Source organism: Paramormyrops kingsleyae, chromosome 8, assembly GCF_048594095.1.
Source record: "Paramormyrops kingsleyae isolate MSU_618 chromosome 8, PKINGS_0.4, whole genome shotgun sequence".
Taxonomy (NCBI): domain Eukaryota; kingdom Metazoa; phylum Chordata; class Actinopteri; order Osteoglossiformes; family Mormyridae; genus Paramormyrops; species Paramormyrops kingsleyae.
Genome location: NC_132804.1, coordinates 20,001,883 through 20,028,686, shown reverse-complemented (window position 1 = coordinate 20,028,686; position 26,804 = coordinate 20,001,883). Strand labels below are relative to the sequence as shown.

Here is a 26,804-nt window from a genome sequence, read left to right as displayed (position 1 = left end):
TACCGCAGTTAATCAGGAAGTCATGGATTACAGCTTGAGGGTTCCAATTCACTCCAATCACAGATGTATAATTTACATGGTAAACATGCTTCAGTTACATTGTGTTCACTATAATTTGCAGGGGTGCCAATAATCGTGGCACATGTGTTTTTGTTAAAAATAATTATTTCTTGATGAAGGATTTGTTTTTCTTTGAATAAATTAATTTCAATTAAACGTTGAATTTTTCTCATTTTTTCAATGTGAGTTGAAGCTGCTTCGCCAAAAGGTGGATTTTTTTCTAACCCTTTTTACACATTTTTACAAGGGATGCCAATAATTGTGGAGAGCACTGTAACCATTTTGTTCTGGAACTTTTTGCATTGTAAGAAAGAGTGCTGAGAAACATTAATGTTAACCAATTATGTAATATTTTACCACGACCACCTCGTTTCTACACAGAACAAAGAATTTCAGAATATCGATATTAACTCCTCTTCGGCCTGCCTGTACTTAGGTGAAACTATTATGTTAGTCAAAGGGTTTGCACCGCGTATTTCGGTATCCCAATTCTCGCGCTATTTGCTGCAGCGTGGTAGGCTAGCCTCTCGCTCGTCACGTGACAAGGTCGCGAAGATGGCGGACGTTTCTCCCCTGAAGTGAGCCGCTAGCGTACGCAGAAACTAACAACTGCTGAAATAGTTACCCGGGGCGGGGGGCCAAGAGGACGTACCGCGATAAGCTCTGCCTCGCAGGATCCGGGTAGGCCGATTTTAAAAAGCGAGGGCCTGTCATGCATGTGGGCATTTGCCTACGTCTCCCCCTGTCGCTTTCCGTTTAGCCGCCTAGCTGGGTTTCGTTAGCTAGTCTGGTAGCTTGATTCCTGTCAGATTTATCAGCTAGCCACCTGGGTAGGTGAAGTTCGCTCTTCCCGGGGAATAAGCGCCTGCTAAATGTTGATTAACAGGTTAATTACAGGTGGTCTTTTTAAGGGAGCCTAGCGTCTCCTCTTGGCACTCTCGGCGATGTTACAAGCACATTAAATGAACACGTTGACAGAGTTAGCAAAAGTGGCTGGCTAAATATTTAGCAAAGCCGGATGACTGACCCAGTTAGACAGCGCCGCTACCTGAGTGGCTGGAGTTCTAAGTGCCTACCTTGTTATTCGGGATTGTTGTTGTTGTTGTTGCTGCTGCTGCTGCTGCTGTTGTTGTTGCTTTAGTCAAGATTTCCTGGTTGAATCAAAGCTGAACTATTCAGTCCGTGGAAACGGCCCGCAGAAGTGAGATGTGAGGGTTTGTTTCTCCTGGTGCGGTGGTGTACCAGTAGCTCAAAGTAATCTACTACTAGTCCAAATAATTTGAATTTCTGAGAAGTTTACTAAAGAAACAGACACACTACAGACTCTCAAAATGACAGTTATTCTGAAAAATGACAAACTAAACTTTTGTAATTGCTTTGAAGTTGCATCGTACTCATAAAAATGTATAAGTGCATTTGTATAACCAGTTAGTCAACGATAAGCTGTGCTCCTGAATATTAAATTAATTGGGTTAGTCACTGATTTAATGTGTTTCATTTAAAATTTGTAACATTCTACAAAGTGAAGGGACGCTAAGGCCTTTTTTGAGCTTATTACCGGTATGAACCAAGTCAACCAAATGTAGTATTGCAATGAAGACCGTTGAAATGGGTTTGTAGTTCCAGAAGAAAATAAAGACCTTATGTGTGGGAATAAGTATGTGAGGCTTTTGGCAACACTGATTTATTTTTTTGCAGATGCTTTATTATTTTTCCAACGTGTTTACCTTTTAATGTGATATTTGCCACAGATGTATATTGTTTTGGACAAAAGCATCTGATAAAAAAATGTTTTCTGTCAACAAACTCTCTGTATAACATTTAAATTCAGGAGGCATGTTTAAACAGCACTTGCAGTATTTAAGATTTTCAGATGCTTAATTGTTCTATTTTTTTCATCCTGGGGCATTTTTATTTTGCCCGGATCAGCAGAAATGAGGAACTTTTGTGGCCTACAGCCGTCAGGCCTATGAGTCATTTAACAGAGCAACTTGCAAAAGCCCTGGATGCTTCCTGGCAGGCTGTTTCACTTTAGACTCGGTGATGAATTATTAACTTTGAAACTGTGGCAGGGGAAGGTTGTAGAGGGCGCTTACACCAAAGCAGAGCAGTCATTGCTCATTTGTGTGCAGCCATCAAAGAGTGTGGGTTTTATTTCTGGAGCTTAGATTTGTAAAGTCTGGGTCTTAGCAACAGTCAGTGAACAGTTTATTTCTTGGCAATTTTTTTGAAAAAGTGATAAACACATTTAATCGTGAAGACGTGAATGCAGTTTATGTATGTATATTCTTTATATACGGGTGTAGCTGTTGCTTCAGATCCTTCATATACTGGGAGCTTTAATGTTGGTTTTCAAAAAGCCTAAGTAAACCGACAGTGTCATGCATGATACAAAATTACTAATGATTGAATTTCCTCAAAAAGTTAACTGACTATTAATTAATTTTACATTACTCTACTAAACAAACAGAAATAAATAGTTAAATGTAGTATTCATATTTGCGTTACAAAAATTCAGGTTAGGTACATAACTGAAAGATTGCTGGTTCGAATCCCCAACCAATAAAGTACCACTGAGGTACCCTGAGCAAGTTACTGCCCCCGGGCGCTGAATTAGCTGCCCCCTGCTATGTCATGATGTCACATATGGGTTGTTTCGTTGTTGGGCACTGTGTGCTGTAGTGTGTCAACAATGATCACTGATCACTACATTCTAAAAAAAAAAAAAAAAAACTAGCGTGCAGCATCTGCTTAACCATAATCTCTAACTGGCCAATTTCATCACTATCTCAGCAGCTGTGAAATGATACATTTAGTTCCACACAATTGTTTTTTGGTACTCTGAATATAGAAAGGATTGTGCTTTAGACCAGTGATTTTCAACTAGGGGTCAAGGCCCACAAAGGGGGCCTTAGTGAGGAAGGGGGGAGTGGACAATTTATTAGAAAGCATAGAAAAAATACAACATTGCTAAATCTAGGCCTTTGCGGTAGCCTATGTTGAGTTTGCAGAGCAAGTATAAGAGAATTATCATAATCTGTGTTGGGGGGCCCAAATGTTTTCCTGGACACAGGGGGTTCTTGGATAAAAAAGGTTGACAACCACTGCTTTAGATCGACATACATAAGGAGTTCCTTAGGTACGGTAGGAGAATGAAACAAACAAGCAGACAGTTCAAGCAATGTGCAGTTAAAAACACCTCCTGATAAACGAAATGTGTCTTTTTGATAGACACATTATTTTGTCCATCTGGCTACAGTGTTTTAGTTGTGTTCTGCTGTAGTAATTTATTAGACTGTAATTATGTAGCTGCTCATGTGTATTCATCAGCAGCCTGGATGTATTTTTAAAGGCAGCAGTGTAATAGTGTGTGCTGTGTGATACTGGATACTTTGTTCACTGAATTAATTGCTAGGTTGTGAATTACAGAACACGCCTGAGAGTTAGCTCATTTCCTGCTAGGGTCACTTCTCCCATATCAGTAGCTCTTACCACAGATTGTTTTTGTTGTGGCTAAATATTGTTGCTCGGAGTCTATTCTATGTTGTTTTTCTTGAGAAATGTAGACCACTTAAGGTAACTTTGATCAACTTTTTGTTTTTAATTATATGGAAAAACTACCATGTGTTGATTTTATTGAATAAGTGAATGATGCTATAATCTTCAAATGTTTGCATGTCTATTGTGAATGAATGTATATTTCACTATTGTTGTATAACTGATGGTAATTGCTAATAAAAGTTGAAGAACAAATATGGTCTGGAGATTTGAGCCATGATTGCGTGTGCACGCGCATGTAGTTAACAGCCTTTGACAAAAAAAGTTTTGCATAAGGAGGGAGATTTTCACATTTGACAGGCTCTCAGATAAGCTAGGAAAAATAGGTGCATTGACTTCTTGCAGATGTCATCATGGGCCTTTGGACCAGTTTTACTAAATGGTTTAATATGGTTAGATGTGCTTCTTGTGTGGACTACTGGCAGTGCCTTGAAACAGTAAAATTTATTTTTTTCATTTAGAGAGAATCACAATATTGAATAAGTTTTCATTGTCAGGGTCGCATATTTGCTAAATTAAAGAAACACATTGAATCACTCTGGGGGTGGGAGTTATTGGTGATTTTTGTGATAGAAGTGATGGTTTATCTTTATGGCAGGGACTATAATTTCAGCATTACTGTTAGAAGTGGAGGATTACTTAGAGGTAAATGACCATGTGAATTACACCCAATAGGAGTCAGCTCATTACAAAAAAAAACATCTTGTTTAATTAGATTTACACAACCATGGCCAAAAGCCTACGCAAATTATCACAAAGAATACTTCTAAAGTAGGCATGATGAGCGGGCATGATGGGCGGGCTTGGCCTAGTTTAAGAAAAACTGAATTTATGTAAACAGTTTGTGACCTGGATACAGTTTTTTTTTTTTTTTTTTGGAGTTTTTGCACTTTGTCTGCAGCATTCAGGTCAGCTTATTTGAACCAATTTTTAATAATAATAGGTTGTTCTGGCTCATTTTATTGGGGTTATTTTCTCAGTTCTTTGCATCAAACATTGACCAAAGGAGGAGCTTGGGCTTGCCTCATTACACTGGCGGTCACTTCTTCAGCTAGGCTTGCTCCATCCTTGTGCTTTAATTTAATGTGGTTATTCATAGACCCAGTGCCTGCACCATGTCTGCATGAAACATTGCTGTAGATACTGAACTAAATCTTTGTTTAGTCCAATACCTTTCCTTTAGAATCCCCAGAACCTCAAACTTTTGGAAAATAGGAAACACTTTTTAAATGCCGATCTTTAGATAAAATCCATTAATGTTTCTTTTTATTTGTTTTACTTACAGGGTACAATAAAATTCATTAAATATTCATTTAAAATAATCTACAACAGTCATAACAATGAAGGGTTAATTTTCTTTTTTCGTTCCTTCCATGAATGCAACCAGACCCAATGAGTGTTGGGACCTGTGCTCTCACCCCCTCCACACCCCTTGGATCAGTGTTTCCCAACCCAGTCCTCGGGGAACTCTGGACAGTCCACGTTTTTGCTTCCTCTCAGCTCCCAGCACACCTGTACCAGGTATTCGGTGTTACTGATTGGCTGGGCGCTGGGAGGGAGCAAAAACGTGGACTGTCTGGGATTTTGTGTGTTTGGGGATTTTTTTTCTTCTTGTCTTGTTTACATTTTAGCTTCTGTAAAAATGTCAAGGCAGCTGTCAGATTGATGACCCTGGGTATTTTTAACCGTGGCATTGATGTATTCATGGTTTTTTATTCAATAAACAACAAAATTGGAACACTTAATTAAATTAACTAATTTAACAGTTTCTGTGCTTCCATAATTAGCAGGGTTGACTAAAATCCTACACCCTTATTGATGCCATTCCAGCAGAATATCTCAGTGTAATGTTGAATCTGAACCTTCCATCCATGATGGAAAGACTGTATCCGTCCTCCTGCAGTCTCACTCCTCCTGTGAGCTTACTTGTTCTTTTCTCATCTGCTGCAGGTCGTTCCCTGACATGGCCTTCAGCTCAGCCAAGTCGGGCCCCGTGAACGGCTGCATCATGAAAGCTCAGCTTCAGATCATTGGTGCGTTGGTGGTGGTGGGTGGGGGTGGGGGGGGTAATACATTGCCCAAGGTGCCAGAGTGACATTTCTCACATTGCTCACTTTTAGCACCACCCTCATAATTTCAGCCCTTTGGCTTAAGCGATAAGGAGCGGCAGGTCGCCCAGTGCGTAATGGTACGGCCTCGCACCCTCAGACTTGCCGAACCTGATTCCACGAGGCCCTTTCACTTAGAAATGTTACTTGAATTGCTTCAGAATAATTTATGGTTCTGTAAAAGTTCTTACACTTATGTCATCTTTAAAGGTACATAGTAATAAAATAAACAGGCAGTCATTGAACTAATATGTCATCTTTCCCTTCTGAACAACCAGTGTTATCAGCAAAGCTAAAAGAAAACAAAAAGAACTGGTTTGGGCCCAGTCCATATGTGGAAGTTGCTGTCGACGGCCAGTCAAAGAAGACCGAGAAATGCAACAACACCAGCAGTCCGAAATGGAAGCAGCCTCTCACAGTGTGAGTACCATGGTCCTGCTCTTCTCTTACCAGACATGTTACTCTATGAGTTTCTTCTGAAGAACTGGCAAAGCTCTCCAGTTTTTCTCTCAAACTGTCCTGCATTATTAGTTAACAGCTGAAAGCCTGGTAATTGTTTCTTCCCACACAGAATCGTCACTCCATTCAGCAAATTAGTGTTCAGGGTTTGGAGTCACCAAACTCTGAAAGCAGATGTCTTGTTAGGAATGGCCATGTTAGAAGTCAGTGAGACCCTGAAATCAAACAACATGAAAAGTAAGTAGTCTTTTTTTGCCTCCAATTATTACATTATAGTTACGTTGTAATTATTATACTTACGACCGTTAATTGTGGTACATGGTTGTATACATTTTAATTCCATTAATCTTGTGATCAGCGTTTTGTTTTTGTCATGAATATAGGAATTCAATGTCTGTCTCTAAATCTTTTGAGTGATAGTTTTGTTGATTATGGGCCGCATCATGACTCATTCTTCTGTCACCACGACAACCATAAAGGAAACAAACAGGCTTACTTTATCAATACAAAGAGTCCATTCAGAATTTCACAACATGTCCCTTTGGCCATGTGACTCAAACCATGCAACCCTTCAGTCCAGCTTTAGAGCCCAGACAGTACCTCAAAGAGCTTAGAGAATGTTATTTTGTATAATTTCAGACAAACTGGCATTTCCTAACAGAAGCTTTTAAGCATTTATTTGAGTACATATTTGAACTTTTTACTAATCTTTAATTTATGTTTCTTCCAAATAAGATTTAAAAAAAAAAAAAAAAAAAAAAACCTTAACCTTAATGTGAGAGTTTTGGTTTCTTTGCTTTCTTTCAGTCTCCGAGGTTGTGCAGACTTTACAGCTCAGCACAGACAAAGACCAGATAGACATTGTTGGGGACTTGTGCGTCTGCCTTGATGGAATGCAGGTCGATCCTGAAGTTTTTTCTTCTGTGGACACAAACGACATTGGTGAGTACATCATTCTTGCTTTCTGTAGGCAGGATTTAAATGGCCTGACACATCAGAATGCCATGGTATGGTTTTTTTGTTACATGCTTTAAAGTAACACCAGTTAATGATTGGACTAATCTTGCGCTTCTTTTAGTGATCATCTTAAGTTATTAGCATTGCCAGTTCATTCTCAATCTGTCCTTTTGTTGTACCATAACTGATCTAAATGTTTAATAAAACACTTTTTTTCCACTGCAAGAATTAATATGGCTCAGCCATTGCATCAGTGTCCACAAAAAATACTTTTTTCCTCTCACCTCAGAATTGATCGTCCGGCTAAATTAGTCCAGATAAACGTGGCTGCTGGGGTGCACACAGGTCAGGCTCAGAAAGATGCAGCCATTTTCAGAGTGTTTGCAAAAAGCACGATATAGGAATGTTAGGGTGTAACACAGAAGCAGTGCCTAAATACAGTCATGAGAGAAATAACAACATAACCATATGTTCTCACATATGTTCTCACATGGTGGAGAAGGCCTCTTTACATTTATGCATCAGCATGAGGCACCAAGCCACAAGTATTAAAAAAAAAAAAAAAAACTGCCATCCTGAATTAACAGTTTGCTAGAAGGTAGATGAAGCGATTAGTCATTGTTGACAAGCCACGACACACAGTGTCCAATAACCAAATGTGTCCTGCATTTAACCCATATGTGACATGCAAGGGGCAGCTAATTTAGCGCCCAGGGAGCAGTGCTTGGGGTGATACCTCGCTCAGGGTACCCAGTGGTACCTTGCTCAATTACAAGTCTGCTTTCCTAACCATTAGGCCATCACTGCCAAGCAGAGTGTCTTTCATTAACATCTGTCATGTGGTCGCGAGTGAATTTATGGCCTTACATGTCTCTACTCACTTCATAAGCCTGTAAACAATTTTTTTTCCCTCTGCAATTATACAGCAGAGAATAAGTCTCTATTTCTTATCATGTTATTCCTGTTTGTGCTTTTAGGCTATTAAAATGTAGTTCCTTGATGTTTCTGATATGAGTTCTTCTGTAAATGAAATCGTATTTGTAGATACATGTTTCAGGAGTAAATAGTGTATATGAATGTAGTTTATTTTTAAATTATATTTTTGCAACGCGGGTGTTTAAAACTGGAAAAAAGTGTAAACTGGAAAAATAATGGATGTAGTGGAAAAAACATGTGCATTCTCCCTGTTGAATGAGGTGTTTAGTGATACAGGTTGACATTTAGCTGTCCTCTGCAGGAACGCTTCCAAACGGGGATTCCCAGCAGAACAGCGATCATCTGAAGTACGTATTCGTGTTCCGTAGGTCTAGATGTGAATTAAAAGCAGCAGCATTCCATTGCTCATACCTGTATCCAGGGCTTTATGTGCTCTTTAAGAATATGCTAGCAGGCCACTGGGTGGCACAGGCAATCTAGCGGAACGGCAGCAGGTGGTGTAACCTGACACGGTTTGCCAGTCGGCTGGTCACAAAGCTGCCAGACTCCCAATGCGTCACAGTGTCACGGATGACCGTGCAGGTGCCTGCGTTGCAGGTCTAGCAGAGACGCATCCCCTTCGGCCGACAGTGTGGAGGACATGGCCTCGCCGGGTGATCGCACCCCAAACAGCGCCGGCACGCCCTCTCCATCGCTGGGGGACTCCCGCTCGTCTCGGCCGCCCCGGCCCTCCCGCCCGCCTCCCCCGAAGCCCCACAGACCGGCGTCCTCCCCAGGTCTGTGTTGACATCCGTCGTCGTCTTTAATAGCTCGAGAAGCAGGCTCGGTCTCAGTTTCTTCATCTCCGCCGCGTTCTGAACTCAGCGTCCCTGACAGCCTCCACCGGCTCGTCCGCGTCCGGCGACGTTACCAGCGCCGAAGCCCTGGCACGCGTCTCTGCCCCGGCGGCTCCGGAAGCCAGCGGCAGCACTGCCGTCGTCCAGGAGCCTGGCCCTGCGGTAGCGCGGCAGGTGGGCAACATTGCCCCGTCCGCTTCCAGGATCAACCCCATCAGCACATGCCCACTCCCCCCCGGGTGAGACCTCCTCTGCCTCCACAAGGCCGAGTGCTTCCCCTGCCTGCAGTCTTTCTCTTTCTGCCTTAATTTCATTGTCTGATTACTTGTATTTTGCTCATTGACAACGAAGTTGAAACTAATCTAATCGTAATGGCATCTAATCTAACACACATAGATAAACAGCAAAAGTACCTCAATAAACACGGAAACGTTTCATTGTCTAGCTTCCCCCATGACAGCCCGCGTTTTCTTTTCTATCTTTGAGTATTCTTAGTCATGTGACACGTTGTTTTGATTACATCAAGATGGGAGCAGAGAGTCGACCAAAACGGCAGAGTGTATTTTGTGGATCACATTGAAAAGCGGACGACGTGGGACAGGCCAGAACCCCTACCTACTGGGTACACCTTTTTTAATCAGAATAACTCTTAATTTAGTTTTTTTTTTTCCATTTTTCTTTTTCCACCAAGTTCATATTCAATACATAATGCTGCAGCCCATAATGTCTCTGTACTCTGAGGTCCTAAGTGTCAGTACAGTATCGGGAAAGTGCTCCAGTGTCATGTATGTCATCAGACTGGGTCCACGCTCACCGTCTCTCCCTCCCCTCCCCAACAAGCTGGGAAAGACGCGTGGACCCCATGGGAAGGATCTACTATGTGGATCACATCACGCGGACCACCACCTGGCAGCGACCCACGGTGGAGTCGGTGCGCAACTACGAGGAATGGCAGCTGCAGCGCAGCCAGCTGCAGGGCGCCATGCAGCAGTTCAACCAGAGGTTCATATTCGGAGTAGGTGTCTGAGGGGCTGGGGTGGCGGGGGACAGCTATGCTGATGCGCTTATCTCCATACTGCAGTCGGCGTGCTCGCCGAGCCGTCGCACGCGGCCACTGGAACAACACTGAGCATTAAAAATTCTTCACGCTTTAATGTCCTTTCTTTCCCCCATTCTTTGGTGTTACTGCAGCTTCAAGATCAAATTCCCGCTTTGCAGAATAAAGAGTTTGATCCCCTTGGACCGCTGCCTCATGGCTGGGGTAATTATCACACATCAGGCATTTATAATGATTAATGTTGGAACTGGGGGCTTCAGTTGTGTTTAACTATAATCACTCGGTTATTTTCATTTTATACCGAGCCCTTCCTAACGGCAGATGTGATTAATCCAGTTGGAGCAAAAACATCAGGTGCAGCTGTGGTTTACATAAGACAGTGTAATTATTATTAGCAGAACATGTTAAAATGCTTAAACAGCTCTATTTGCAATGTTTTTGCAGACTTGGTATAGTATTTCCTTGGAGAACTTGCAAACAAATGCAGTGGCCAAGGCACTGAGAGGATTTAAACTTATGTGTTTGTGTAATTTTCCAAAGAGAAAAGAACAGACACCAATGGCAGAGTGTACTTTGTTCATCACCCCACAAGAACAACTCAGTGGGAAGATCCTCGCACCCAAGGGTGAGCTTCCAGCCTCTTTATATGTGCATGATACTTGCTGTTGCTTGTCAATGATTAGCCACGCAGTTCTGTTTGATTGTTGTCGCGTATCACCGTGATCCAAGACAAGCCTGATGTCACACCTGCCTGAGGTCGCCGTGACGCCAGCTGTCTCCTCCCCTCTCGCCTCGCAGGCTGCTGAACGAGAAGCCGCTGCCCGAAGGCTGGGAGATGAGGTTCACCGTGGACGGCATTCCTTACTTTGTCGACCACAACCGGAAAACCACCACCTACATCGACCCCCGAACTGGCAAATCCTCCCTGTGAGTTTGCCCTCTTCAACATAACGTCTCCAAAGCTGTTGTCCTTGATCCTAGACTGACAGCTCTTGTAAAAAATTTATGTCAGAAAGATCACCATTCTGTTCAGCGCCGTATCACTTATTATTTATAATTAAAATGTATTGGCCCCGTACATTATTTTGCTTTTTTTTGCAGTGAAAATGGGCCCCAGATCACCTATGTGCGTGACTTTAAAGCCAAAGTCCAATATTTCCGATTCTGGTGTCAGGTGAGTGTGTTGTTCCGGAATGGGATGACATGCGTAGCTTGTGGTGAGGTGCAGCAGGGAACGCAGGGCCCAGCCCTGGTGGTCTCCCGCAGGCCGAGCCAAACATTGTACAGTGGTCCAATCAGAAGATACATGGCTGTATGGGAGAGTTCTTTCAAATACTGGGGTGACTTGAGCAGAGGTGTTGAAATGGCTGAACATACAGGCATATTGTTGTAGTTTTGCATGAAGATCATTTAAACAACATTTTCTTAGAGCGCCTGAGTAGTATATATGCATGCACCTCCCCCCTTGCTAAACCAGGAAGCAGTATTTATTGCTCCTTGACAATAGGCAACAAACAAGCCACACTTGATTTATTTATTTATTCCGTTTATTGTATTTCTAAACAACCAGGGCGATGTTTGTATGTGTGTCCGTGTTATTTTCTGATTTTGGCATGAGTACTGGTGTTTGGTATTTATTTGTAATTGCTTGGTCTAGTCTTTCTCAAAAGGGCCAAAAATGTGGGTGTCACCTCATCAGTTAGAACATAGTACCTATAAATAATGTGCATTTACAATGAGGAATGGCAGCATATTTTGGATTGATGTGTCATTAGCTCAACAGACCTGAAACAACAATCCTCTCTCTCCCACAGCAACTGTCCATGCCTCAGCACATAAAGATCACTGTGTCCCGCAAAAGCCTGTTTGAAGATTCATTCCAACAGGTTGGTACCTGTCTCCCATGCTGTCTAACGGAGCCTTGTGATCCCGGGAATTCAGGCTTGAACGTTTGCCCATCTCCTCACTACAGCCCTTTCCACTAAGTTATTTAACCTTTTCTGCTGTCATGTGATGCCTTTATTGGCCTGTGCTGCGTTACTGCAGTGCAGTGTTACTCACTGTTAGCGCCGTCTTTTATTAAGATAATGAGCTTCAATTCACAAGATCTTCGGCGACGGCTGTGGGTGATTTTTCCTGGAGAGGAAGGTCTGGACTATGGTGGTGTGGCCAGGCAAGTTAGGCTGTGTTTGTTTTTAAATTGTATTAGTATTTTTAACATAGTAATGTAATGCCCAACCTCTGCAACATAAGCTATATTCTTAAGAAACATAGATGACCATTAAATAAGTAAATATACTTCCTTGATATATTACCTTTTTATCAGGTCGGTGCTGTGAGTGAATGAGTGTCCATGTACCTTTTGCAGAGAGTGGTTCTTCCTACTATCCCATGAGGTGCTGAACCCCATGTATTGCCTGTTCGAGTACGCAGGGAAGGAAAACTACTGCCTGCAGATCAACCCTGCCTCATACATCAATCCAGACCACCTCAAGTACTTCAAGTTCATTGGCCGGTTTATCGCCATGGTGGGTTTTGTTTCTTTTACATTGGCTTTTCTTATCTGCAGCGATGTGTACATGACTGGCTATTCATTGCTTAGTGGATATGTGGTTTATAAATTAAGGTCAGTTTAAATCTGTATCTTCTGTTATTTCCAGGCTTTATTTCATGGGAAATTTATCGACACAGGCTTCTCATTGCCTTTCTACAAGCGCATTTTAAATAAGCCTCTGGGTCTGAAGGATCTGGAATCCATTGATCCCGAGTTCTACAATTCCCTTATATGGATCAAGTGAGTTCCACCTAAAACATGACCTGTTTGTCTGTTGCCGTAATCCCTTTAAATTACCGCGGGGAAGAACAGATATGTCTGTGTGTACAGTGAGAAGGATCCCATCAGCTGTGCATCGATACCATTTCCCTTTAGGGAGAACAACATTGAAGAGTGTGGCTTGGAAATGTACTTTTCTGTGGATAAAGAAATCCTGGGTGAGGTGACCACACACGAACTGAAACCAGACGGCAGCAACATATTAGTCACAGAGGAAAACAAAGAAGAATACATCAGGTACCTCTCCCCCCATACAAAACCAAGACTTGCCACAGGCTAGAACAAGAGGCAGCTTCTTTGGCATGGATGTCTTCAGCCTTCCCCCTTGTTAATTGTGTGTGTATTTTTGTCTGGAAAAAATGGTCCTTTCTGCTTTACAACCTACAGTATGTTGTGCCTTTAATGTCTGAAACGAAGATTTCGCTGAGCTATTCAAAATAGTAAAGTGTTTTTATTTGCAATAAAATTTGAGGAAATGGTAGCCTAGTAGATGTTGTGGTGTCTGTGTGTTGCAGGCTTGTGGCTGAGTGGAGGTTGTCCAGGGGAGTTGAAGAGCAAACACAGGCCTTCTTTGAGGGCTTCAATGAAGTGCTTCCACAGCAATACCTGCAGTATTTTGATGCAAAGGAATTGGAGGTTAATTTGTTTATAATATGACTCAGCAAGCTTTGTTGATATGAATTTTAACTAGAACAATGGTAGAGAGGGTGTTGAGGTATAAGTACTTAAATGGCAGACCTTGACTGTAATCTCTCTGGTAATTGGTTGTTTTGTAAGGTTCTGACTGCTGTTTGGATGTTGGTTTGCTGATAGAGCTGCCATGGCTATTTCTGGGTGTGTGTAACAAAGAAGTGGTGTTTCCGTCCCGAAAGGTGATGCTTTGCGGGATGCAGGAGATCGACCTGGTGGACTGGCAGAGGAACACAATTTATCGGCATTACGCTCGGAGCAGCAAGCAGATCCTGTGGTTCTGGCAGGTAGAATTTGATGTGCCGGGCCTGCTTGTACTGCTGTACCCAAATCTTTTCTGAGCCCTAAAACATTGTTTTTGAATATGTTTGTGTGTGGGTTTGTATTTACCACATTGTGGGGACCAAATGGCTCAACAATATGGTAAAATCTACATGGTAAAATCTAATGCAATTTACATTTTCAGGTCCCCACAATATAAACCTCAATTTTAGAAAAATCTGTGAATGCAATCAAAAAGCCCCAAAAGTCTTCCATTTTGTTACGTTGCTTATGGTTAAGGTTATGGCTGGGTAAGTGTTCGGGTTATCGTAGTTAGGATTAGGGTTACACTCATAGAAATGACCTGACAGTTCCCACAGTGATAGGAATATATAAAGCATGTGTGCATGAATGCGTGTCTGTGTGCGTCTGTATATTTTTATATGACAGAAAAGCACAAAATGTAATCCGGACTCCACTGTGGACAGCCAAATTTCTGCTCAAAAACATCAAAGACCCATTTAAAAAGTTGGCTATATCTGTAACTATATTAAGGGTTTTTCTTTTGGCTATAGGTCATACTGGTTATATTAAAAGATTGCAATGTCCTATGCTCTCCCTTGCAGTTCATTAAAGAAATCGATAACGAAAAGCGGATGCGGCTGTTGCAGTTTGTGACGGGTACCTGCCGCCTGCCGGTCGGGGGATTTGCCGATCTGATGGGTACGTTTGGCAGGGAGCTCATACTGACCACGCCCCCATTGCCACAAAGTGATCATATGCATTCACTGAACTGAATTTGTCTCTTTTTGCAGGGAGTAATGGCCCACAAAAGTTCTGCATTGAGAAAGTTGGGAAAGAGAACTGGCTCCCAAGAAGCCACACTTGGTGTGTTTTTATCTCATTTCTGTATGAGCAGTTCCTTGGTGCTACAGGTGGCTGATTAGGGTCTCAGTGGGCAACAGCCCGGAAGCTCAGAAATGGAGATCGCACTCCGTTTAAAATATAACTGTGTGTTGTGCATTTTGATACATTGCATTTTACGCACTTTGTGAGCAAATGAAGAATCATTTGGACTTAAGACGTCCGATTTTCTTCTGTATCTCACATTTGTTCATCTGTTTTTGGTGTTACCTCAATGATGTTTGTCTGTACTGAATACATGGCTAAATGTTGTCTTGTTCTTGTTTTAATTACTAGTTTTAACCGTCTGGATCTACCGCCCTACAAAAGCTACGAGCAGCTCAAAGAGAAGTTACTGTTTGCAATCGAAGAAACCGAAGGCTTTGGACAGGAGTAACCAAGACAAGTAAACCAAGTTACTCTGCTGGCTGATCTTTAAGGATCTTTACAGCATTTTGTCTTATACCTGAGCCCTTGGTCCTTGGCAACAGTGTGTTACCAATGATTCTGTGGAATTGTGGGTCTTGCTGTGAGATTAGCCTCTTCTCCCGCCTGGGGGTTTGTTCAGAAGCTCAGAAAGTATCCCCCCCCCCCCCCCACCCTCCTTTCCCTGGTTATATAGCAGAAGCCCGCATGGAAGGGGCATGCAGATCCTCAGGAGCCTGCGGATAAGCTAATGCTGGGGCACTGCTTCCCGCATCCCTGTGTGCCGTAGACCACCGGTTCTCAGTACCTTAATCTGCCTGACAGGTGGCTACTTTCTTTCATTTCTGTAAGTTCGGAGTGAGCATGAAAAACACGCCACTTTCAGTAAGATACTTAATCAGATCTTCTTCCCTGCTGGAGAGGAAGCTCACTGCAGTCCCTTTCCCATGGCTGCCATCATTCCACTTAGAAAATCGGAATCCTCAGCCGGTTCAGTCAGTGTGGGTGGGGGTGGCCTCAGGGCTCCTTAGACTTAGACTAAGTTATTTTCACACTGGGGAGTCAATTGATCTCAACATTGTGCACAATATTGAATTTAATGTTGAAAGCTTGAGAACTATGCACTATAAACTCCACTGTTCTATCTGTGTCTTCAGCCACGTTGTTCTGAAGTCATTGCTTTGAATGTGAAGTGATATTTATAAAAAAAAAAAAAAATTGTGCCCTGCTGCCTCAACTTGTGCGTCTGTGTCCTCTATCTGTATAACAATTAATCAAAAGCTTTAATTTCTGCCCAAGGTTACAGTGTATACATGGTATTTTTCTATTTCGGACAGTGCCTACAAAACTGTCATTTCTAATAAGGATGTTAAATGTCGAATCACCTAAGCATTTTAAGCATAGCTGTCGTTTGACGTTAGTTTTCTGCAGTGATGTTTTAATTTTTTCCCCCTTAATGTGCTTAGTTTTATCTATAAACTAAATTACACATCTGACTGAAGCCGTCCAAATACCAGTTACATTGGAACTGTGTTGGAAGTGTGTCATCCTCCTAAAGGTTTCTTTTAATTATTAAAAAAAGTCAAGTGATAAATAGAGCGGAATAAGAGGCCTCCATTAGCTCAAAATGATGTGGCGATAATTTTGTCCCTGACATATACTGTGTACACAGATTAAGGTTTATTTATAATATGACCATTAAAAAAACTTACTGCCGAGTACTGCAGTGGCATCCTGTCAAGTAATCAAGGTAGTAAAAACTGCCACGGCACTAGAAAAATCACTAGACTTCCAAATACATTTATATATTTGTGGTAGTCAAAATGACAACAGGGTCACTCCAACTGCTTCAGAACATTTTAACTGGATTTGCTGAACGTGTACCTTAAAGCCTCTGTAAGCTGCTCAGCTAGATGTCTTGTCTTGGGAATGCACCTACATTGAGGCAATGCTTTCACAGTGTAACCGGCCGTGAGTAATGTCATACAGGCCATGGTGCAGCAGATTTGTATTTATAAAGCATGTGTGTAGCATCAGCAAATGAAATGCTAACTTCCCTAGTTTTATAGGGCCTGTCAAACATTTGTTAAATTCTGCAAGGAAACAGTTGGGAATACCAATGACTTCTGTCAGGATTAGTGCTTTGGAATGCCGTGGCTCCAGTCCTGGATAAATTTCATTTTAAAGGGGCACTGAGGTTTTTATTTTTTATTGTTTGTTTTGTTTGTTTGTTTGTTTGTTTGAATTCATTCCATCTGTTCCATGAATGAAAGTCATGATACCTGTAAGGCAACAGGGAGCCTGTGGTTGAGTGATTATGGAGGTAACGGGGGGCTTTGGGAGGATTGGCAAAGTGAGCGCCAAAAAGGATGAGGTTACACTGTGGCTGCTCACGAAAGAGAAATGCAGGTGACAGACTGATGTGCTCGCTGACACGTGCAGACCTCGTGTCGGTGGATGGCATGTGATTTTAGGTTCATTATTGCGTTCGCGGGCAAAAATATGCATTTACTGAATCATCCTTTAGACTCTTAGTTATAAGTGGTCTATAGTGTGCTATGCATAGTGATGTTTTTGGACATGTCAGATAAGGGTGGAAATCCCAGCTTCGCTCTTTGATATCGAATGTGGGTTTATGTGGCTGCTTGTTGTAATCGATCTTCAGAAGTTGTAAAAATGAGTTAACGACACCTGAGGTTCTTGTCTGCCCCCTGCATTTATCCAGAGTGGCATGTTGCCCTGGCATCACTAGGGTTGTCAGTAGCTTTTTGGTAGTGGATATAACAAGGGAAATAATTGAGATGTAAAGCCTCAAGTTCCGCAAAAATGTTCTCCACAGTGGGGAAAATGTTTGTCATAGAAAGCGTATTTTTATACATTTCACTTTATGTTTATAACCCACTTAAAGATAAGGGGTTTTTGCTTAAATCGCTGATATTTTCCCTAATTGCAGAAAGAAACCATTCTCCTCCCCTTCTGTTCATGGTCCAGATACAATTATCAGACATTCTTGTACAAATGAAACATTTTAACAAATCTGAGTAAAATGTGGCAGATCCCCTGGAATAAAAATGTACATGTAGATAGGAAATTTCCTAACCTCAAATAAAATGGATTATTGGTCTCTTCAAAGATGCTTTTATTTTAAAAAATGGTACCGCATCAAGTTCACCTCTGTATTGTATAGATGCTGTAAATAATGTTAATACTGAATGAACTGTAATTTCTTCCTGTAAAATATCTTTTAGTAAATGGAGGTTTGATGGTTTAAATGCTATTTAATTTTCTGTACATGAAGAGAACTGAGTGTCAAATGCTTAAATCTGTTTAGAAATGTGAGAAATAAAGATATGATGTATGAATTGGTGTCCTTTTTGTAGCTTTTTGCAAATCTTAAAAGCCTGTTGGAATAATAAAAAATGACAGAGATTACATCTTTTCTGATTGGAACTGTGTAATAAAAATTGGTAAATTGCTTTCGTAGAAATGTTATGCACATTTATCTTGAAAAATGTGTCTTGAAAAAGGAATGTGTGTATGAATCATCACAATACATTATGCAATGCATAGAACATAAACACCTTCAGGTCCTAGGTCAAACCACTGTATTTTTTTTTTTTTTTTGGGTCCATGGGTCTGGATCAATTATAATTATCTTTTTAAAAATTATATATTAACCCTAACTTTTGATTTGCTTGCCAAAGTGCATTTTGATAATTTTGACTGGGATGTTTAGCTAATTTAGATTTGAGAATATTCAGTTTTAGGTGCATCTGCGGATTTGCTATTACCTCGTATGCTTTAGTTTTTGAAGTACTGCCAAGAGGAAGAATTTCTTCATTTTCATTGTACAGGTAGCAGTTACAATGAAATTCCAAATTTTGCATATTCCATTTTGCTATCTGGTAAGACACAAACACTGACAAGAGCAAAACTTGGCCTCAGAGCATCAGGTCAGCCATTTATCTGACTCCCCTTGGGGCATCTACTGGGGGTTAAGGGCCTTGCTGAAAGGCTCTGCACTGATATGAAATTTGAACCAGTGACCTGCTAGACACATACTCCTAAACCATAGATGCATGCATGATTTTTAAAGCTTTCACCTACATCTTCTACTTTTTCTATTAGAAGTAAAATGTTGAACATTGAGTCATCTTTCTTGGGTGTGGGTGGTTATTCAGAAAACGCCAGAATTTTTATCCTTCCATGAAGAAAATTGCAAACCATGATTTTCTAAGAATTTTCAAATGTTTCATTCTGTAATGTCGCAATAGAAATGACAGAGTGATGCGTGTCGTGTATCTGCCTGCATGTTGAACCCTGAGGTGTTCGCACAGACGCGATTCCATGGAAACAGACGGCTGATACGCAACATTTGGCCCGCACCTCTGTCGTCAAGGTATAATTCTGGGTGTGTACATGCTATGCTCGCTTTCTCAGCCCTACGCCAAAAAATATAAAAGAATGCCTTAATAAAATACACCCAAGATGACAGCAGGCCCACCTTTCATTCCATGAGTGTGTGACATCACCGCATGTTGCACAAGTGACAAATGTGGAAAATTTGTCATATAGTTACAGGTGTGTTGCTTTTGTTATAATTTTTTTTTGTATGAAATATATTTCAAACTTCATCCATTGTATTACAATAATGAAAAGGACAACTGGGGTCCCCTGTCCCAGGTCACTGATAGCATTTCCAAAGTATAGAACTCATTTTAACTTTGCAGCAATCCTCATTAATACAATATCCAGATTCTTTAACGTCTACATTAAATGTTTATGAACCAAGTCAGCCAACAGATTATTATTATTATTCTCATTATAACGACAGTCTGTAATTTTTAAAGTTGTTTGTTTTTGCCCAGAGTTGATTATTTTTGTTATGTAACAGAGGGTGGGGTTACTTGGGGAAAAAGGTAACACTGTGTACTTGGAAAAAGGGCTTCACTACCTTTCACCACGTGCTGTGGGAGGAGCTACAGTCTTGGTGTTCAGTATAAATCTGGGGAGAGATTATCAGCTCACTCAGAGATTTTTGCAGGGAAGATACATCAGTCAAACGCACCAATGAAGGGTGAGTTTTTAATGTTCCTTTTCAACAGAAATATTTCTGGATATTGCTGTTACCTTAACTTAGAAATCTTTGTCAGATTCATTGGTGACATATTCATCATAAGCTCATCATGGGTTTACAGTGTTTCTCTCATGCTCTCCAGACATACTGCAACATAAAAACGCAATGATCTCTGTTTTTTGAGATTGTCGGGAGTGCATTTTAAATTACACATTAGTGATTGTGAGTGTAAGTATTGAGGTTTCCCTTTCTGTTGATATAGGTTTATGTGTTAGTTACGTTGACTGGAACCTTGTTAGGAACCAGGAGGACCACAAGTCACAAGGTCTGTGCTCCGAACGCCTGGTGGTTCGAAGAGGAAAACCTTTCAGGATCACACTGTTTTTCAAAGACAAGCCATTCGACCCCCGCACAGAATCTTTGATCTTCAAAGCCTTGCTAGGTACTTTTGGATGGAGCTTGGGGAATATGTTATCTGTTCTGTGCTGTTTAAGTACCACTGGAACTAACTCGACTTCACTCTTTTCCATCTAGGTGAACTTTGTGTTGAAATCCCTGCAACGTTCTCTCAGCCAACATCAGATTCTACATGGGGAGCCCAGATCAAGTTGGGAAAGACTGTCTACCATTCTGTCACAGTCCAGATTTCCACTTCATCAAAAGCACCTGTTGGTCTCTATAACCTCCAACTTAATATTCAGTCCCAGTTTGGGTTTCAGAGTTGTATTCTTGGAGGATTTATTCTGCTCTTCAACCCCTGGTGTAGAGGTAGAGTTATTTATATATATATATATATATACTGCATTATATTTAGTTACTATTTTTCTCATGATTACTCTACAGGTACGGCAAAGTTGGTTGGGTTTTTATGAGTGAATTCTTTTCTGTTTTTTAGCTGATAGAGTATTCCTCCCCTCTGAAGTCCAGAGGCAGGAATATGTGAAAAATGACATGGGTATGTTGTTCATGGGAACATCTGATAATGTACAATCAAGGACCTGGGATTTTGGCCTGGTGAGTTACCATGAGTAGATGTGGTCAACATAGTATGCACATTTCTTAACAAAAGACATCCTTAATCTTGTCCCGTTCCTTTTTCCAAAAATGTAGTATGAACAAAAGATTCTGGACATCTGCCTCAAAATTCTAGATATCAGCCCACAGCACAACAAAAATAAGAATAAAGACTACTTATGTCGCTCCGACCCTGTCTACCTGAGCCGGGTAGTTTGTGCAATGGTAAGTCACATGTAAATCTTCCAATCGTGAATTGGCAGTGTTCATCAGGATAATATTTTCAGGCATTGCAAGAATTCTCTGAAACACATTTCGGTGATTTTGTTTTGTTATATTAGATCAATTGCGAAGATGACAAAGGAGTGCTGAAGGGCAACTGGTCTGGAGATTTCAGTAAGGGTGTCTCCCCCTCACAATGGACAGGAAGTGCTGCCATTTTGAAATTGTGGGATAAGACACAGTTCAGCCCCGTGCTGTACGGCCAGTGCTGGGTCTTTGCTTCCGTTATGTGCACAGGTAGGTCAGAACCTGACAGATAACCACAGACATTTTGTTGATATACAACCCGTAGAGCAAACTTCACTTCCTACAGTCCTTTCTGGCCAGCTCTTCCTGGTTTTGTGGTCATAGGTATATAATGCTCTTCTATGGTCACGGTTTCAGTTATGAGGGTCCTGGGCATTCCAACGCGAGTGGTTACCAACTTCAACTCTGCTCACGACACCGACGGCAATCTCAGTGTCGAGGAGTATTACAGCGAAACAGGAGAAAAGCTGCCTCAAACTGCGGACAGCATATGGTAAAGAGAGTTCACTTGGGTTTAAGCACTTGGTAGTGGGCAAAGCAAAAACACAAATAAACCTTGTGTAATATTTTTATCTCAGGAACTACCATCTGTGGGTGGAATGCTGGATGACACGGCCTGACATTGGGGTGGGATTTGACGGATGGCAGGCACTAGATCCAACTCCACAGGAGCGAAGTGATGGTAAACGTTAAATGTTTCACATTTTTGATGATATACTTTGTATGCACTCATAGATGCTCTAACAAAAAGCTGAATAGATAAAGTTTTGGTATTCTGTCATTTTTTTCCTTATCTAATGATTCATACAGCACATAAAATACTGAAAAAATGGTCCTACTGTGTGTTTCTTTTTGTAAATATTGGTGTTTCTATTCTGCAGGGATATACTGCTGTGGCCCATGTCCAGTGAAAGCAGTCCGGGAAAAGCGAGTGGATCTGTTCTACGACATCCCATTCATTTATGCGGAGGTCAATGCTGACGTGCACACAGCTGTTGTCAGGAATGGGAAGGTGCTCACGTGGAAGGTGGACACTGATAGGGTTGGCTCTCTGATCTGTACTAAGTGTGTGGACGGCAGTTCTCCACAGGATATCACCAACACCTACAAGAAGGCCAAAGGTAGGGCAAAAAAACTGCAATGCTATTGCTATAGAAATTCTCAGGTAAATGGGCTAGCATGGTTGCTAACTGCCAACCTTTTCAATTGCTTTTGCAGATAACATGTCATCAGCTGGGTCAAATTGTGGATGTGAGTATTTCTTTTACTGGCTTGCATAGATATTTCAATGGGTGTAATTTCCAAAAACTAGTTGTATCTAGAACACTGACAATGATCATCTCTTGGATTGAAGCAAGGCTGATTTCTTTGAGTCATAGATGAATGCTCGCTCATATTTGCATGAATTTCTGCTGTTTACTTCTGTTTTCTTAATATATATATATCTTCGTCTGACTCTCCTACAGCTGTTACGTCACAGCCTTCAGCAAACACGCAGAGTAAGTTTTGACTCATTTCAACTGATTCATCCTTACTTGCTTCAGCGACATTTACCATGATGCAAGTGTGCCATGAAGTCAGTTAGTGAATTTGTGTTGATTCTTGATTTATTCTGAAGGGCAAAAGCAGACTTTGGGTGTCTCCCTGAAGCTGAGCAAAGTTCCAGTAGCCGGTGAAAACATCTCCTTCTCTGTCACGGTCACCAATAAAGCTAATTTCAAAAGGATTGTTGGGGAACATGTCAATGCCCAAGTCAAGGAGTATAACCGCAGCCCAATGGAAACGTTCTGGGAAGCTTCTCAAAGGCTTAAGCTTGGACCACGTGAAGGTAATGATCGTTCTATAGTAGGACAACATCTTTGTGTTGTTTTTCTTACATTGGCAAATGGAGCACTTTGATTGGCCTGTTAATTGGTTATATATGGTCATTATTTCCCTCTGACAAAACCTTTTTTCCCCTCTCTCTACAGTTGCTGTTATACAGCACTCAATTCCTTATGCCCAAGCCATGAGATTTCTCCTGGGGGACAACTTGGTGAATCTTGCTGTTGTGTTGAGGGATGATGTCACAATGGAAAGGGTGTTGGAATATGAGGAGTTTAACATCTCCACCCCACAGATCTCTATTCAGGTGCTTGTTCTTGGTTGAATTCATCACTTTCATGCAAAGCAATATATATGCAATATAACACATCCTCTATAGACCTCAGACAGCCCATGACTCTGGGATATTAGTGATCTTATTTTATGAGCTAGATCATAATGTCATGAGTCAAGTAAAGGATTTGAATGGTTCTGCAATAGCAAGTGCCTGTTAAACTATTGACAGTTTTAACAAGTAATTTTTTTGGAAAAATTTTATTGGGATAAAAATGTATTCACCAGCAATGTGCATATTTTAGAAAGGCTTGATACCTTCATCATTCTGAAAAAAGCACTCAGCTGCTTAGATTGCTCTGGGGGTCACAGATGCTGATGAAAGGCTTCCAGCATAACAAGCAGCTTTTGTCTTGCAGATCGACGATGAAGATGGCGTCCTGGAGAACACAAAGCACACTGTGCTTCTGAGCTTCCATAACTTCTTCCCGGTTGCTGTGACTGGGGTCCTCAGAGTCTCTGGTCCTGGTTTAACCCAGGAAGAGGAGACATCAAAGTAAGGGCAGCATTCATTAAAGCAATTTCATAATTCCCAGGCATGCCACCTGCACTTTTCAGCTCTTTATTTAAATTTGAATAAAACTGTACAATGTAACAGAATATAGGTATGACTAAAGCCTTTAGACAGAACTTGTCTTTGTAGCCTAGTGATCAAACCACACAGGAATGTTCTTGAACAATGTAGCCTGTCAGCGATGCTGAGGAGATTTAGGGTTTGTGTCCATGATATCCTTAGACACTACAAACCAAGAAACTTTTAGATTTAATTAACAGGCAGCTCGTTGACAGTGTGTATTACAACAACCATTCAGCGTGTGAATGAATCTTCGACAGCTGGTTAAGAGATTCAGGCTCTAAGTGCCTCCAATGCTACAGCTGACCTTCTCATTTTCACACCTCTCAGGGCGTATCTCCTGAAAGCGGGAGAAACAAGACAGCAGGCCATCACAATCTGCCCCAAGACGGCCGGTGCGAAGATGCTGCAGGCCAGCTTGAAGCTGAGCAACAACCACACGGTGCTGCGAGGCTCTAAAACGATCAACGTGAAGGCAGCTTAGACGCTGTCAGGCTCCGACTCCAGGGCTGAATCGATAGCTTGTGAATGTGTCAGTGCTGTGTGATGAAACAGACAACAAAGCTGCTTCAGTGAAAAAATAGTATTTATTAGTATTATTTATTAATTTTGTCAGTATAGTGAAACATGTTCCACATGCTGATCATTAATCAGTGTGTTATTAGTGTTGATTTTAGAAAGTGCAATTATATACTGTATTATAAACTAAAATAAAAATATTTTTTATTTAATTTCCTATTTATTTCTTACTTGAAATGCTTGCAACTAAGGAAATTGCTACCCAATTACCTTGACATGTAACAACCAGCTGTGTTTTGAATAATTTATGTATAGATGTGCCTGCCAATTTGAAATTTTCAATAAGTAATGTTACTTGTACTGGTGTTTTTAGTTCCAGTAATATTCCATTTCTCTTTCCGTTGTTCCGAGTTGTATTTAGGTTGTATGAACTTACCGAGAGAAACTTACACGTTATAAAACATATGCAATATAAAGCATGCGATTGTGCATGTGATTGTGCAGTCAAATGGAGTCACGCACTGGTGCTGTATAGCACTATGAGAGATAACAAAGTATCGAAGTATCGATGAACCAGTAAGAGAGGCAAACAAAATGCTTAGGCATATATGCTAAATTTATGCCTTTTAAATTCAGCCATAGTCATACTGATTGTCTAAAATGGTAATGCTTTGCTAGCACAACTGTGGGGAGACTGATTCAAGAACAGATATCGCTGCTTTAAGGTCAATTCACCAAAGAGGCAGTAAGATTTATTCATTGTCACACACAGTACCATGCAGTAATTATGGGTAAGACCCAGGTACTGACTCAGAGCCCGAGTCTTAGTTAATATTATTAATTTACACTTCACAGTAAAATAAAGCTAATACATTTTACAATGCTGGGGGGGTGAGTTGGGTTTTTTTGCATAGGCCCCCAGAGTCCCTAGAGTTGCCTCTGTTGCTATGCCATCCTGGGTTATTCGCTGCCTTGTGCCCATAGCTCCAGAGATAGGCTCCAGCCCCCCGCGAACCTGCATAGGACAAGTGGGCATAGAAAATGGATGGATAGATGTGGAGTTTGTATGTCCTCCTGGTATTTGCTCACAGTGCAAAGTCATGCAGTCATGCAAATTTCTAATTGTGTGTGTGCTTGTGTGTGAACGCCATGATATTCTGGCATCTCATCCAAGGTGCCCCCATCCTTGTGCCCAGGGGTGTCAGAAGCATTTTGAATGTGGGGGGGGGGGGGGGACACACTGGCATAAAACTAATATTTTATGTTAAATGTGGGAGGGGTCCAAACGAATAATTATGAAAAGTGAGTGGGACACCCCCCCCTCAGATTTAATGATGGCGACGCCCATGCTTGTGCCCCACACTTCCTGGGATAGGCTGAAGGCCCCCCCTATAACTCTGTACTGGATAATCAGTTATGTAAGATGGATGGATGGTCATAAGTTTAAGTGTAATTTCTACTAAAACAATATTGTGAGCTTTCAAAAAATGTGTGACTTTTTAGGCTAATTTATACATAATATTATCAATGAGAGACACCAGATGTCACGTTCCAACAATGAAGGAGGCAGGAGCTGGCATGAGGGCAAACCAAAAGGGGGTTTATTAAGGAATGGAAACAGGGTAAGCAGAAGCTGACCATGTGGGGTAAAAGACAAGACAAAATTGGCAAGAGGGGAAACCACTGTAGCACATATGAGATGACATCAATGACCGGACTAGGGAGAACAGGACTGGGAGGCGCTCGTATATGCCACTGAGGAGGAACAAACAAGAGGCAACTGGAGTGAATCATATGAAGGCTGAAATGAGAGGTAAGATAAATTAGTAACAGGTGGGGCTCGTTAAAGCCAAACTGGGGAAAAACAAGGGGGCAGGAATGCAGGGTGTGACACCAGAGTTATAATCATGCATGTGAATAAACTGTGATAGCATTTAAGTAGCTCAGGAATTCCCATACAAGGCTATTGTTTAAGGCAAAATATTTAAGATGAATTATAATGTGTATCTGTGTTTTTCTTTCTCAAAACACGATAGAAAAAAATATTTATATCGATAGTTACAGCATTTACTATAATTTTTAAATTGTTCTTACTGTTAATTATTTTTAAGGTGCAGTACTTAACTTTGGATTTCAGTCTTCGGTGAGTATCAAATGAATTTGTGTGGTTTCGTTGTTGTCCAGCAGTGGGCAGTATTGTATTACCGAAGCTCTTATCCGGCTATTATTGTGCGATCAACTGCTCTTCCACTCGAGGAGCGTTCTGACTAGAGATTACTCCTAAAATATTCCAGAATACTTCATGTTTGCTTCCTATGGATGAAAGGCATAGCTCATATATAACACGCAATTTTGAGATTTATTCATTTTTTGATGCCATAACGGGCTTGGGCGTAATTCGATGAAGGTGATTGATAACATAATTGATAACATAATCATAATTGATTCTGTAATGACCAGATTAACCTTCTTGGGCTAGTATTTTAGTTTTTTTTGTTGTTGTTGATAAACGGCACGCGTTGCTGATAAGCAGAATGTTTTAGATCCGATTCAGATATAACATTGACTCAG

The 26,804-nt window shown here is 41.2% G+C and overlaps 2 protein-coding genes across 4 annotated transcripts; both read left to right on the top strand.

Annotated features, from left to right (window-relative positions):
* Positions 1-486: 486 nt before the first annotated feature.
* itcha (itchy E3 ubiquitin protein ligase a) lies at positions 487-17,945 on the top strand. Of its 3 annotated transcripts, none has more exons than XM_072715437.1 (24): positions 487-741; positions 5,569-5,651; positions 6,005-6,146; positions 6,298-6,422; positions 6,993-7,127; positions 8,380-8,425; positions 8,676-8,854; positions 8,943-9,153; positions 9,441-9,536; positions 9,755-9,929; positions 10,106-10,175; positions 10,512-10,596; positions 10,770-10,898; positions 11,073-11,145; positions 11,786-11,857; positions 12,056-12,144; positions 12,340-12,499; positions 12,632-12,765; positions 12,901-13,041; positions 13,320-13,440; positions 13,677-13,781; positions 14,382-14,478; positions 14,571-14,643; positions 14,956-17,945. In XM_072715437.1, the coding sequence occupies exons 2-24, from the start codon at positions 5,582-5,584 to the stop codon at positions 15,053-15,055; spliced, it is 2,628 nt and encodes an 875-aa protein (XP_072571538.1). In that variant the 5' UTR covers positions 487-741; positions 5,569-5,581; the 3' UTR covers positions 15,056-17,945. The 3 variants fall into 3 exon arrangements, with proteins under 3 accessions (XP_072571538.1, XP_072571537.1, XP_072571536.1); XM_072715436.1 differs by having other exon boundaries at positions 565-638; positions 8,955-9,153; XM_072715435.1 differs by having other exon boundaries at positions 565-638.
* A 1,667-nt stretch (positions 17,946-19,612) lies between these two features.
* Positions 19,613-24,445, top strand: tgm5l (transglutaminase 5, like). Its single transcript, XM_023836346.2, has 15 exons — positions 19,613-19,660; positions 19,923-20,102; positions 20,195-20,428; positions 20,556-20,674; positions 20,771-20,899; positions 21,016-21,193; positions 21,341-21,476; positions 21,562-21,665; positions 21,865-22,104; positions 22,202-22,234; positions 22,450-22,482; positions 22,602-22,811; positions 22,954-23,114; positions 23,500-23,636; positions 24,045-24,445. The coding sequence occupies exons 1-15, from the start codon at positions 19,654-19,656 to the stop codon at positions 24,196-24,198; spliced, it is 2,055 nt and encodes a 684-aa protein (XP_023692114.2). The 5' UTR covers positions 19,613-19,653; the 3' UTR covers positions 24,199-24,445.
* Positions 24,446-26,804: the final 2,359 nt, after the last annotated feature.